General features: G+C 52.1%; 1 protein-coding gene across 3 annotated transcripts in view; it reads left to right on the forward strand.

Annotated features, from left to right (window-relative positions):
- The window catches only part of Asap3 (ArfGAP with SH3 domain, ankyrin repeat and PH domain 3), a 49,619-nt gene that overhangs the window by 26,689 nt on the left and 10,324 nt on the right, over window positions 1-12,606 (forward strand). For 2 of the 3 annotated variants that reach the window (XM_004637735.3, XM_023722555.1), the window contains exons 2-10: window positions 3,027-3,099; window positions 3,168-3,313; window positions 5,917-5,991; window positions 6,824-6,873; window positions 10,506-10,617; window positions 10,842-10,927; window positions 11,310-11,385; window positions 11,516-11,602; window positions 11,722-11,837. In XM_004637735.3, the coding sequence (XP_004637792.2) occupies window positions 3,027-3,099; window positions 3,168-3,313; window positions 5,917-5,991; window positions 6,824-6,873; window positions 10,506-10,617; window positions 10,842-10,927; window positions 11,310-11,385; window positions 11,516-11,602; window positions 11,722-11,837 (821 nt within the window). Of the gene's footprint in view, window positions 1-3,026; window positions 3,100-3,167; window positions 3,314-4,231; window positions 4,576-5,916; window positions 5,992-6,823; window positions 6,874-10,505; window positions 10,618-10,841; window positions 10,928-11,309; window positions 11,386-11,515; window positions 11,603-11,721; window positions 11,838-12,606 lie in introns of those variants that run through there. The other variant, XM_023722556.1, reaches the window with a different exon arrangement.

Here is a 12,606-nt window from a genome sequence, read left to right on the forward strand (position 1 = left end):
GTTCTCCCCAGCCCCTTTTATATAAATTCTAAACGTTAGTCCAGGGAATAGCTGGCAAGGGGGTTTTCTCATTCTGTCGGTTGTCTCTTCACTCGGTTGTTTCCTTTGCTGGGCAGAAACTTGGATCTGATGCGATCTCACTTGGTGATTCTTGGTACTATTTCTTGTTTCCTGGGGGTTCTGTTCAGGAAGTCCTTGCCTACACCTGCACCTACACCTGCATCCTTAAGACTCTCACAGGTTTTACCTTCTAGCAGATGAGACCATGTCCTTCTTTTCCCACGGTGTGAGCATGGAGTGGAGAATCAGACTCGGCCAAAGAAAAATGAATGAGTAGCTATATGTGCTTGATCTCTAAGAGCCGTAGAGACAGGCACGATAGTTTGTTGGGATGCTGTTTCCTGATATCGGTCTGACAAGGGCATTGAAGGACAATCTGGGGGTGGTGGAGGTGACTTACCTGCCAGTACCAGTTAGAGCTTGTTTGGTCACAAGTGACAGAATACCCAGAAAGCTGTGGCTTAGATAAGAGATATTTGTTTCTCTTTCCTGTGAAAGTTCACAGGGAAGCAGTTCAGGGCTGGCAGATTAAATCTTCCCTCCCCAGGGACAAGTTTTGTATTTTTTTGCTCTACCATCCACAGCAGATAGCTTCCACCTTATGATCTAAGATGACTGCTTGAACCTCAGACATCACTCATGTGTTGTAGGCCAGGCATTATGATACATACCCGAATCCCAGTTACTTAGAAGGGGGAGGCAAGAGGGTCACATATTTGAGAACAGCCTGAACAACTGAACAAAACAGAGTCTCAAAACAGTTAAAAGGGCTAAGATGCAGCTCAGTGGTAGAATGGTTATGTAGCATGCACAGAGCCCTGGGTTCAGTCCTTAGAAACACACACACACACACACGCACACACGCACACTCAAATATAGCCTAATCAGAAGACAGGAAAGAAATTCCTTTTTTCCTTCTGTTTCAAAAATAGACATTAGAGTTGGGTGTGGTGGTGCACACTTGTGATCCCAGCTACTCAGGAGGCAGAGACAGGAGGATTGCAAGTTTCAAGCCAGCCTGGGCAACTTGGGGAGAATCCAAATTTTAGAAAATAAGCACTTTTAAAGACAGAGAGTATAGCTCAGTAGTAGAGTACTCCTGGGTTCAATATTTAGTACCACCAATAAATGAATAGATGACAGAGAGACAGACAGGAAGATGGTTGGGTGGGTGGGTGGATGGATGGATGGATGGATGGATAGGTGGGTGGATGGATGGACTGATAAGATAGTAAATATGAAGACTTTATCTTTTAGAGCAGTTTTAGGTTCACAGTAAGAGTAAGTTGGAGGTAGAATCCTCTCATGCACGCAGCCTTCCCTACTGTCAGCACTCACACTGCAAACCATTTATTTACCTAAGCATTTCTTGAGCACCCTCTATAGGTCAGGCCCACACATCTACCTTCTGGGGATTTTTCTATGTCTCTTTGAAAATCGTGTTCTTAACCTATGCTCTCTTTAAGAGTGAAGTCATAGCATCTTCAATTGATTGATCACCTTCTAGCTTTCCAAGTCACAAGGTGGGCCTGAAGGGATGTGGCAAACATGCTCCCCTGTCTGCATCTTTGGGCACCACAGAGATGTCCACGTTTCCTCTTCAGGTTTTTGCCTCTTCCGTAGGAAGCATTTAGTTCTTTGTCTACTCAGATGCCCTCTCATCAATTCCTGATGCCTTGACTTTGTTTCTCCAGCTCGGGGATCGGCCTCCCCTGGTCCCCAATCTGAAGGGCTCTATAGTTTGTGGCCAGGCAGGAACATGCAGAAGTGCCTGGAATCCGACAGGTCACCCTAGCAGCAGCAGTGGCAGCCGGTGATGATGCCAGCCATAGGCACAGTCCTCGGGGACACACCTGCACCCAGCTCCAGCCTTCCCATGAATCTCAGAGAATCCACATAAGCACCCCAAGAAGTAGGCCTTGTGCCCCGTACATACAGACAGCGCATCAGGAAGCTCAAGAGCGCAGGCAACCCTCTCAGGGTCACAGAGCATGTGGGCAGTGAGGCCGAGTCTCAAAACCAGACACCCCTCCTCCAGAGCTTGATGTATACACCCTACTTTGGACCCCTTTGGACTCTATCCCCGTTTGAGCCACTGTTTGAAGCAAGCTGAGGCTAGAGTCATTGAGGGCCGGGTGTGCGGGTGGGCCCCTGGGCCAGTGCCGTGGGAGCCCAGCTCTGCTGCTACCCAGCCTTGAAGCTCTGGGCAAGGGCCTGCTCCATCGGCCTCAGTTTCCTGCTGTGGCCCTGTGGACCTCCTGCAGCTCTGATCTGCTGTACTTTCCAGGTGCACCGGGTAGCAGCTCCAGGAGCAGAGAGGGAATGGAGAGGTTTCCTACTGAGCAGAGCCCGCCTGGGCAGCTGCACCCCATTTCTGGCTTTTCCATCTGTCTGTGTCCCACTTTGGGCTTGTCCACTGTCCCTCCCACTTGTCTATTCTAGTGCACACCCATCCAGGGTGCCCAGCCAGCCCTTTACTCCTTGACCTCAAGGGGCTGCTTAGTGAGCCTGGTGCCCCCCACCTTGTCTTCTGGGAACACAGGGAAGTCCATGTTTCGTCCTCTGCATATTCATCAGATGAGGGATCCCGCCCACAGCTTCATGAGCCCACAAAAGCAGACAAGGCACTAACGCTCACGACGCAAACAGCTCTGTCTAGACTAAACTGAGGGTCCAGCCTAGGTCTGCATCACCCCGTTGGGCCACACGCCTTTGAATCACTGCGTTTCCATGACTGGCATTAGTGGTGGCGAGAAAGTCCATGGTCTTCTTGGTACCACTGGTCTCTGGCTTCTGTGTGGTCCAGTGGAAGAGAATGATCTGTTTGTGTTTGTTGGAGGCTATACAACGGAGGAGGAGTAGAGTTTAGAGGGCAGCAGGATTCTGTGTGACTCTGGAGGGTGGGATCGTGGTGTCCATAGTCTCAACCAGCCCAGATTTCTGACCGTGACCACACTCTCTTCCAGGTGCTTGAAGGAGACCAGGCCATCCTGCAGAGAATCAAAAAGGCCGTGCGGGCCATCCACAGCTCTGGCCTTGGTGAGTGAGTTTGCTTGGTGCCCTGAGCCTGCATGGAGCAGACTCTAAGCCCTCTGCCACCCCTGCAGGCCATGTGGAGAACGAGGAGCAGTACCGAGAGGCTGTGGAGGCCTTGGGCAACAGCCACCTGTCCCAGAACAGCCACGAGCTGTCCACAGGCTTCCTGAACTTAGCTGTGTTCACCCGGGAGGTGGCCGCGCTCTTCAAGAATCTGGTGAGGCGCCTGCCCTTTCCTTGACCGCCCTCAGGCTATGCTCAGAAAGTCAGTTTTGTCCCTTCTTTGGATTTGCCCTTGACCTCTGACCCATGACCTGGGGTCTTTTTCCAGCTCTGACTCACCATTTGCATTCTCACGCTTTTTCCCTGACTTCTTGCCTAATTCTTCTCTTTTTTGTTCTTTTCTTTCTTCACCCTGGAGCAGAGGGGGTCTCATCATTGCCTCTCCTCACCTCTGTTTGTCCTCTGCTTTCCCAGTGGTGCCTGCTTCACCTTCAGATCCTACAATTGCCTCCAACTCCATAGGTTGGTTGGTCCCACACATGGCCTGGTGGCCTCCAGTACCCCCTGACGGCCTCCTGAGTGACTGTCTCCGTCCTTTCATTCCCCACCCTGGGGCTGCCCCGTAATACTAGCCTCGTGCATAGACTGGCCCAGAACTCAGGACTTCCCATCCATGAGCTCCTCTCATCCTGGTGCATGGCACTGTGGGGCTGGTACAGTTGTCCCATTTCACAGCCTAGGAATCTGGAACATGGGCAGCGTGGTGCATGAGGCCTTCCGCTGCACTGGAACCCAGGTTGTCCAGCAGCACCGGGCTGTACTGCCTCCTGGAAGAGCCTCACCTGCCTCCTCGGCCGTGTGGCACTGGACTGGCCACTCATTCCACTCCTGCTCAGGGTCCTGCCTGGCTTGCAGGGCCTGCGTCAGCTCCAGAGGCAGTGTTCATGGTCAAGCACTGCCTGTGAGTTCCCCTCTAGCTTAGAGTCCCTGCTCTGCTGTTCTGGAGGTTACATCACCAATTTGCCTAAGTCCCAGTTCTCTCTTATCTGTTACAACTGGGTGACAGTGGTACCCACCTCACAGGAAGGAAGTTCAGGGCCCATTCCACACAGGACCTCCATAACTGGTGACTAACTTGGTGTCAATTGAACCTGTGACCTCCTCTGCCTTTGGCACTCCTCTCCCTGTTCCATTGACACTAGTAAGCTCTGAGGATTGGTTTCCTGGTGGCCGTTGTCCTGGAAGCTGATTGTACAGAAGAGAGTCAGGGACTGCCTCAGAGAGCCACAGTCTCTTGGGGTAGACCGGAGCTGAGGGATGACGTAGCCGTATCAATGTTGTGGGACGAACTTGAGGCCCAGTGGGTGGGTTTAGCCTACGACAGCCGTGTTCAAGAAATGGATGCTCAACCCAGATCAGCAGCGGTGCTTTAGAGGGCTTCCTGGAGGAGGGGAGACCCAAGCTGTGTCTTGAGAGGTAGGTTGACTATTAGGCCTTTATTAATTACTCTTCTCTCATTGCTGGGACAAATACCCGACACTCAAAATGAGAGAAGGAAAAGTTCATTTGGCTCACAATTACTGGAGTTTTCACAGTTTAAAACATCCTGAGGGCTGGTGAGATGGCTCAGTGGTCTAAAGCACCTACTTAGAACAAGCTTAGCAAAGCACAGGGACCGCGGTTCGATCCCCCAGCACCACATGCCAGCCAGCCCCACCGCCTGGTGGGCTGAGCTGGCCACACACACACACACTCACACACACACAAATAAATAAATAATTAAAAAAAGAAAACATCCTGAATTATGTAGCAAGACCTCAGAACCTTATTTGCTCAGGAATCAGGGTCAGTGTCGAAAACGTCAGCCTGCACTAGGCGGCCTCAATTGCAGACAGCGTGGCCCGAGCTACAGGTTCTGAAGGAGAGGCTAAGGCACCCCAGTGTCCAGGATGACTCTCTCTGCACCTTAGAGAGACTGCAGGCCTGGGGTGGGGGCAGAGCACATGCTGCCAGGTTAATGGTTCAGGCCTCTGGAGCCCCGCCCTGGTCTTCTGGCCTCACCCATCAAGGTGCTCCCTGCTCCTTGAGCCACAACCATCCCATGATTCACATGAGGCTTTTGGGGGACAACTAGATACAAACCATCACAAGGCCTCTTTGAGTTGTCAAAAACAAACCCAACTCAATCCAACTTAATTTTTTTTTTTTTACAAGGGAATTTATTGGCCTCTGTAACAGAAAGGCCAGGGGTGCAGCTGGTTTATGCTCGGTCCCTTTCTTAATTTCTCTGTCTCTGCTCTGTGGAGAAGACAGACCAGCTACCTTGGAGTGTATCTCACTAGCAGGAAGACAGTCTTTCCTCCATGGCTGCAAGGAAAAAAAAATCCCAGGGAGGATCATGATTGGCTGTCACATGCCTGTGCCTGACCCAATCACTAGCCCTGAGGCAGGTGCTCTGGTCAGATTGGCTGCTGTGGGTTTCCCACAGAAAGGGGATTTTCTTAGCATTGGAAGGGAAGCCACCAAACTGGCCAGGTTGTCCTGAGAGTCACACAGGAGAATGGAGGTGAATCCTGGTGAGGAGCAGAGGGGAGACTGACCACGGAATTATGGAGGAAATCTGACCTAGAGTAGAGAGGCGATTCCAAGGCAGTCAGAGCTGCTACTTCGCTATCCCCTGCCTACCCCTCCCATCATCGCTTTCTCTTTCTTTCCCTGCTTCCTGCACCCTCATGGTGTGCCTTTTGATATTTCACTGTGCTGAGGCCCTCGGGACTGAACAGTCACCAAAGCTGGAGTGGGGTCTGTTTTTTCCAGGTTCAGAACCTGAACAACATTGTCTCTTTCCCGCTGGATAGTCTGATGAAGGGGCAGCTGCGGGACGGGCGGCAGGTGAGTCTGCGTAGGAAGTGGGGACAGAAGCAGAGAAGAGATGACACAGGGGAGGCAGGGTTGGGCGGAAGGTGAGGCCCAGAGGGGCTGCTGAGTGTGGCCCCTCCGTACTGCTGCCCGGGGGGCCTGAGGACCTGGCTGCCCTACTGCTCCTCACAGCCTGTGAGGTTGGGTCTGTAGGTGCTCGGGTCCCCATCTGCACGCCCCAGAAGAAGGCTGAGCCACTTGTGATTTCCATAGCTCGTGTGTCGAGGAGCCAGGGTGGGAATCCGGCTGCTCTCTGCACCTGGCGGCCCCAGTCAATGCCAAGCGGAGCTCAGAGAAAGTGACAGACTAATCTCCCTGGGCACTGTGCCCCCGAAGGCCCAGAGGAGGAGCTGTCCCCATCTAGAGGGTTCTTTCTCTTTCCCGAACCAGACAGGTAGCTTTTTCTCTGTGGAAGCCAGAGCTGTTCAGAAGGGGATGAGCAGCCCAGCTGGAGGAGGCCCAGGCCAGGGAGCAGCCAAGTCTCATTGGCTTGCTGTGCAGCCTTGGGGAGACTTCTCAACCTCTCTGTGCATAAGGTTTCTTAACCGAAACAATTTCTGGTGAGAGGGTGATCTGCACCAGGCAAGAGAAAATGGTGGAATGAAGTTAGGAGAGGAATTTGTCCTTCATCCTCCATCCTCATCCTCACGGTCTATCTCCACCCTCTGAGGGACAGGGGTTGGCTGGAGAAGAGCTCTGAGCAGTGGAGGGAACCTAGGGGCAGGGTCACCCTAAAGATAGCAGAGCTTGCTGATCAGCCCAGAGTGCAGGCTTCCCTTTGAGCAAATTGTTCTGTTAAATGCAGGATTCCAAAAAGCAGCTGGAGAAGGCATGGAAGGACTATGAAGCCAGAGTGTAAGTGGCTGTGGCCGGGTGGTTTGTCCGGGAGGGAGTCATTAGTGCCGCAGCAGGAGACAGATGTGGAGGCCCCCCTCCCTGTCTCCCACACACTCAGACATTACTTTCCGAGGGACCCCAGTTTTGTCCACGTGCTAGTGAGCTGCAAGGTGCAGTGTGTGATCCCACCATTGTTACTAAACCAACCTCCTGCAAAGGGCTGGAGGGTGTTGGTGGGAGCTGTAAGGTACCTATAGAGTCTCACCCCCAGCCACTTAGGTTAGAAGTGGTTCCCTTCCCCGCCTGGGGCTGCTGAGAAAGGCAGCCAGGCTCTGCGCAGGGACCAGGGCTATCTAGGCTGTTTCAAGCGCAGGTCAGCCTCGGGTCTTAAGATAGGCCTAGTGATTCTGTGCAGGGTCTGAGTGGAGATGGAAACAGCCCGGATAGTACACCCAGGGCTTTGGATCTCTTTGAGCCAGAACTGGGCCCATATAACACATGATGGCCCGAGAGGCAGAACTCAGACGCCTGCCCCTAGTATTTCCTCCGACCAGGTTGTGATCTTGAGCAAGACATGTCCCTTCTCGGGCCTCAGCTGTGTCGTCTGAGAGATGCTCCTGGGCTGTGACTTCTTATGAAAGACAGCATGACTTCTGTCATCAGATGGGGGGATGCAGGCAGGGCAGGAAAGATGGAACCCATCTGAGCACAAATGTTGGTTACCAGAGCTGCCCCTGAGGCTCTAGTGCACCCAGAGTGGGGTTCAAATCCTGACTCCACACCTCACAGCTGCGTGACTTGAATTAGTGATGACTTATTTCAGCCCATAATTTTCTCAGGTTATAAAAGGGGAAAGGGCTTAGGATAGTATCCACCATGTCTTCTGTGTACTAAGTCTTCTCTACGTGGTCTTTCATTTAGATATAGACAAGGATCCCCATTTTTCAGATGGGGAAACTGAGGCTCAGAGGATGAAAAACAGCCAGTAAACAGCAGAGCTAATTTTTTTTTAAAGTGTATTTAGTACAGGGTCTACAGGATCTCACTACATAGATCAGACTTGTGATTCTCCTGTTTTCAGCCTCCCAAGCACTGGGATTACAGGAATGTGTCACCACGCCCAGTCTCACTTGCCCATTTCAGTGTGCCCCAGGGTGGGGCTGGCACAGCATGCCAGGGATTGAACCCAGTCACTGCACCTGCCTTCGGCAGGCATTGTAGTTTGTTGAGCTATCTGGCTGGCCTGGGTCAGGTTACTTTTTTTTTTTGGCAGAACCGGGGATTGAACTCAGGCCCTTGTGCTTGCCAGGCAAGCACTTACTCTACTGAGCCATCTCCCTGGCCCCTCAGGTTACTTTTAACTACAGAGATGGAAGGTATTTTCAAAACAAAACAAAACCCAAAAAGGGCCGAGAAGATGGCTCAGTGGAATAAGTGCTTCCCTGGCAAGCACAAGGGCTTGAGTTCAATCCTCGGTTCTGCAAAAAAAACAAAACAAAAAAGTATTTTTACTCTTACCTAAAAAGAAAAGAACAGGGGCTGGTGAGATGGCTCAGTGGTCTAAAGTACCTACTTAGAACAAGCTTAGCAAAGCACTGGGACTGCGGTTCAATCCCCCAGCGCCACATGCCAGCCAGCCCCGCCCCCTGGTGGGCTGAACTGGCCACACACACATACACAAATAAATAAAATTAAAAAAACAGCCAGGTGTGGTGCACACTTGTAATCTCAATACTTGGGCAGCTGAGGCAGGAGAATTACTTTAAATCTGAGGCCAAACTGGACTAACTAGTGAGTTTAAGGCCAGCCTGAACTACATAGCATGACCCTGTTAGAGACAGAGACAGGGAGAAAAGGGGAGGGGAAGGGAGGGGAGGGGAGGGGAGGGGAGGAACAGTGGCACAGGTCTGGAACCCCAGCTACTCCAGATGCTGAGGCAGGAGGATCACAAGTGTGAGTCCAACTTGTAAAAAAACCCTTTTTTTTTTTTTTTTTTTTTTTTTAAAAAAAAAAAAGGGGGGGGTAGGGGCCGGGGAGATGGCTCAATGGAATAAGCACTTCCTTGGTGAGCACAAGGGCCTGAGTTCAATCCCTGGTTCTGCCAAAAAATAAAGGGGGGGGGGTGAGGGGCTGGGCCTGGTGGTACACACCTGTAATCCTAGCACTTGGGAGGCTCTATCAGGAGAATTGCTATGAGTTTGAGGCCAGCCTGCGCTACAGAGTGAGTTCAAGCCAGCCTGAACTGCACAGCAAAACTCTGTTTCAGAAAGACAAAAAATGGGGAGTGGGTGGTGGGTATAGCTCAGTGTGATGGCCTTGGGTTCGATGCGGAAGGGGTGTGGGTATGTATTTGAGTGAATGAGTAAGAAAACAGGCTAGGGAGATGGCTCAGTAGAATAAGTACTTGCCTGGCAAGTGCAAGGGCCTGAGTTCAGTCCCCGGTTAAAAAAAAGAAAGAGGGCCGGGGAGATGGCTCAGTGGACTAAATGCTTCCCTGGCAAGTGCAAGGGTCTGAGTTCAATTCCCAGTTCTGCCAAAAAATAAATAAATAAATAAAAGATTTTGGTCAGTCAAATAGCTCAGCAGATTAAAGCACCTGCAAGTAGGCTCAGGGGCCTGGGGTTCCATCCCTGGGCCTGCTGTGCCAGCCCCACCCGCCGGGTGCGCTGAGATGGCAATTGAGACTGGGCGTGGTGGCATGTGCCTGTAATCCCAGCTCTTGGGAGGCTGTAAACAGGCAGATCACTACAAGTCCAATCTAGTAGTGAGACCCTGAACACCCTGTAGACTCTTCCCTAAACAAACAAACCAAAAAGAACAGTGCCAGGGGCCGGGAGATAGCACAGTGGTAATAAGTGCTTGCCTGGCAAGCACAGAGTCCTGAGGTCCATCCCTGGTACTACACAAAGAAAGAAGGAAAGAGAGAGAGAGACAGAGAGGGAGGGAGGGAGGGAAAGAAAGAAAAGAAAGGTGCCAGGAGACTCAGCCAGAAAGATCAAAGTTTGAGGCTAGCCTGGACAATTTAGCAAGACCCCTGTCTCAAAATAAAATAAGGGCTGGGGATGTAGCCCAATACGTAGGTCCTGGGTTCAATCCCAGTACCAACAACAAGAAGACAAGAGTAAAGGTTTGCTTTTTGTGGTGCTGGGGATCAAACCTAAGGCTTGTGCTGCTGGGTGGATGTGCTGCTAATGGCTGTGCGTTCCCAGCCCACAGCAAGGGGTCTGAGGGTTGCGTGGGACAGTCCTCCGGCTCACAAGGAGGAAAGCACTCCGCAGTGCTGTAACTCACACATCTGTAATCCCTTGCAGCCAATCAGCATTGGTCATCCAAGTTCCACCTGGCCCTTACCTGAGACTGTCATGTCCTACTCCCAAACCCTTTCCATTGTTTTTGGGCTGAAGAACTTCACATGGCCTGGACCTGGTTGGAAGGGGCCTGGGGCTTGTTGGCCCCAGCCAGCACCCCTCCCTTGCCCTGTCCCTCTCTGCGTGGTCCCCTGAGTTTGCTGCATCCTCCCAGGGAAAAGGCTCATGTATTATTGTATGGTCTCCATGTAGTAGGTCATTAATCAAGGGGAGGACCAAAGGATGGTGGGTGGGAGAAGGGCTGGGGAGAGTGTCTCTGATCGCTCTTCCCTTGCTACCCAGGGCCAGGCTGGAGAAGGAGCGGGAACGGGCCAGGGTGACAGGAGGGGTTCCTGGGGAGGGGGCCCAGGACACACAGCGAGAGCGCCGCATCTTCCAGCTGCAAATGTGCGAGGTAAGGGTATCCAGTATGAGGAGGGGGCTGGATGTGTCTTCTTGTAGCCCCTTCATGAGTCCCCAGGGGCCCAGTCACAGGCTCAACTCAGGTCCTGGCCATGTGGCCTGTGAGATGTCACCAAGGATCAGTTACTGCCAAAAAAATTAGCCTGAGGGGTGTAGACCAAGCCTTCCCAGAGTTGCCATCTGCTTGCGTCGCCATCTTGCCCCGCCCTCCTGCAGTACCTGCTGAAAGCTGGGGAGAGTCAGATGAAGCAAGGTCCTGACTTCCTCCAGAGCCTCATCAAGTTCTTCCATGCCCAGCACAAGTGCGTATCTCCTCATCCCACCCTCAGCCCGTAGAGTAGTACAGCAAGGCGCCTCTCCAGGGGCTGGCAGGGCCACATAACTTTCACAGTTCATTTCTATCAAGTGCCCATATTTCAAGCACTAAGGACTCCACATATGTGATTTCCCTCAGTCCCCCAACTTCCTGTGGCAGGTGGTAGTTATTACCCCCATTTTACAGATGAGAAAACTGAGGCCCAAGCTAGTAAGAGAGGTCAGAACCCAGACACTTGCCCCTGAATGTCCATCATATCATATGCCCCTGGGTGCCCTGTGGCCCTCACAGCACCTTCCACCACACTGTGGCTTCATCTTCATTTTCGTTTCTCTCTGGATCCACCTTTGGCCTCTGATGCCTCTCAGCTTTTTCCAAGATGGCTTGAAGGCAGCTCAGAGTCTGTCTCCCTTCATTGAGAAGCTGGCAGCCTCGGTGCATGCAGTAAGTTGGGCCTCGGCCTTGGGGGTGTGGTCAGCCCATCCTTCGGGAAAATCTGTGGGTGCGGGTGAGCCCTGCTGCCTGGCCTGGCGCATCTGCTGTCTGGCCACAGCTCCTGCCCTCCTGTCCATAGCTGCACCAAGCCCAGGAGGAGGAGCTACAGAAGCTGAGCCAGCTCCGGGACTCCCTTCGAGGGTCGCTTCAGCTTGAAAGCAGAGAGGTGAGAGCCTGAATCTTCCCCACAAGCTGCCCCTCCCCAGGGCACTGGGGAGAAGGGAGACAGGCTGGACCCCAGCGCAGGGTGCTCCTCCCAGTCCAAGGCCTCCTTTGCATGTCTAGGGGCCGGAGCACCTGAGACGGAAGAACTCTGGGGGTGGCTACAGCATCCACCAGCACCAAGGCAACAAGCAGTTTGGGACAGAGAAGGTGGGCTTTCTGTACAAGAAAAGTGATGGGTGAGTAACTTTGAAAACTTAGTTAACTGCCTAGAGGGACTATTTTTTATCATTTATGTGAACCCTCAAGGTTCCAGGCCCTTCCACTCTGGCAGTGCAAAATCATCTAAGGACACCTGCGCATGTGCACTTTTGCTAAAGGCTACTAGTTGTTCTAGTTGAAGAGCAGCAGCTAAGAATTACTGAGCACTTACTGCATCCACCCCCTGATCAGCCACATATACTGAGTATGCCTTGATGTGAAAAATGCCCATTGTGTCCTGCTTCCTGGTGGGGGGAAAAAAGGGAAATAGAGAAAGGCTGATAGTTCTTCATTGCTGTGATCAAGTAACCTGAGAAAGACACCTTAAAAGTGGAAAGATTTATCCTAGTTTAGGGTTTCACAGGGTTCAGTCCATAGTCTACTGGTTGATGCCTGTGAACTTGAGGGAAGGTGGAAAATCACAGAGGAAGGGTGGAGTAGAACAAAGCTGCTCACCTTAGGGAAGGAGGCCAGAGACCAGATGGAGTCCCCAAGGCCACACCCCAGACCCACTCCCTTCAGCTAGGTCCCACCTCCTCTTCTATTACCTCCCAATAAGGCCATCAGATTATGATTGTATCAACGGAGTCACGCCCTGATGAAGCTAGAGAGCCCTTATGATCTGCCAGGGCCCTAAAGCCCCACCTTGGTGCCCATGAGACTTCTGGTGCCTGTTTTAGATCTAAACTGTACAAGAAAAGCGACGGGTGAGTGACAGGCCATTAGAGGATATAGTCATGTTTCCAC

The sequence above is a fragment of the Octodon degus genome, unplaced genomic scaffold, assembly GCF_000260255.1.
Source record: "Octodon degus isolate 3935 unplaced genomic scaffold, OctDeg1.0 scaffold00092, whole genome shotgun sequence".
Taxonomy (NCBI): domain Eukaryota; kingdom Metazoa; phylum Chordata; class Mammalia; order Rodentia; family Octodontidae; genus Octodon; species Octodon degus.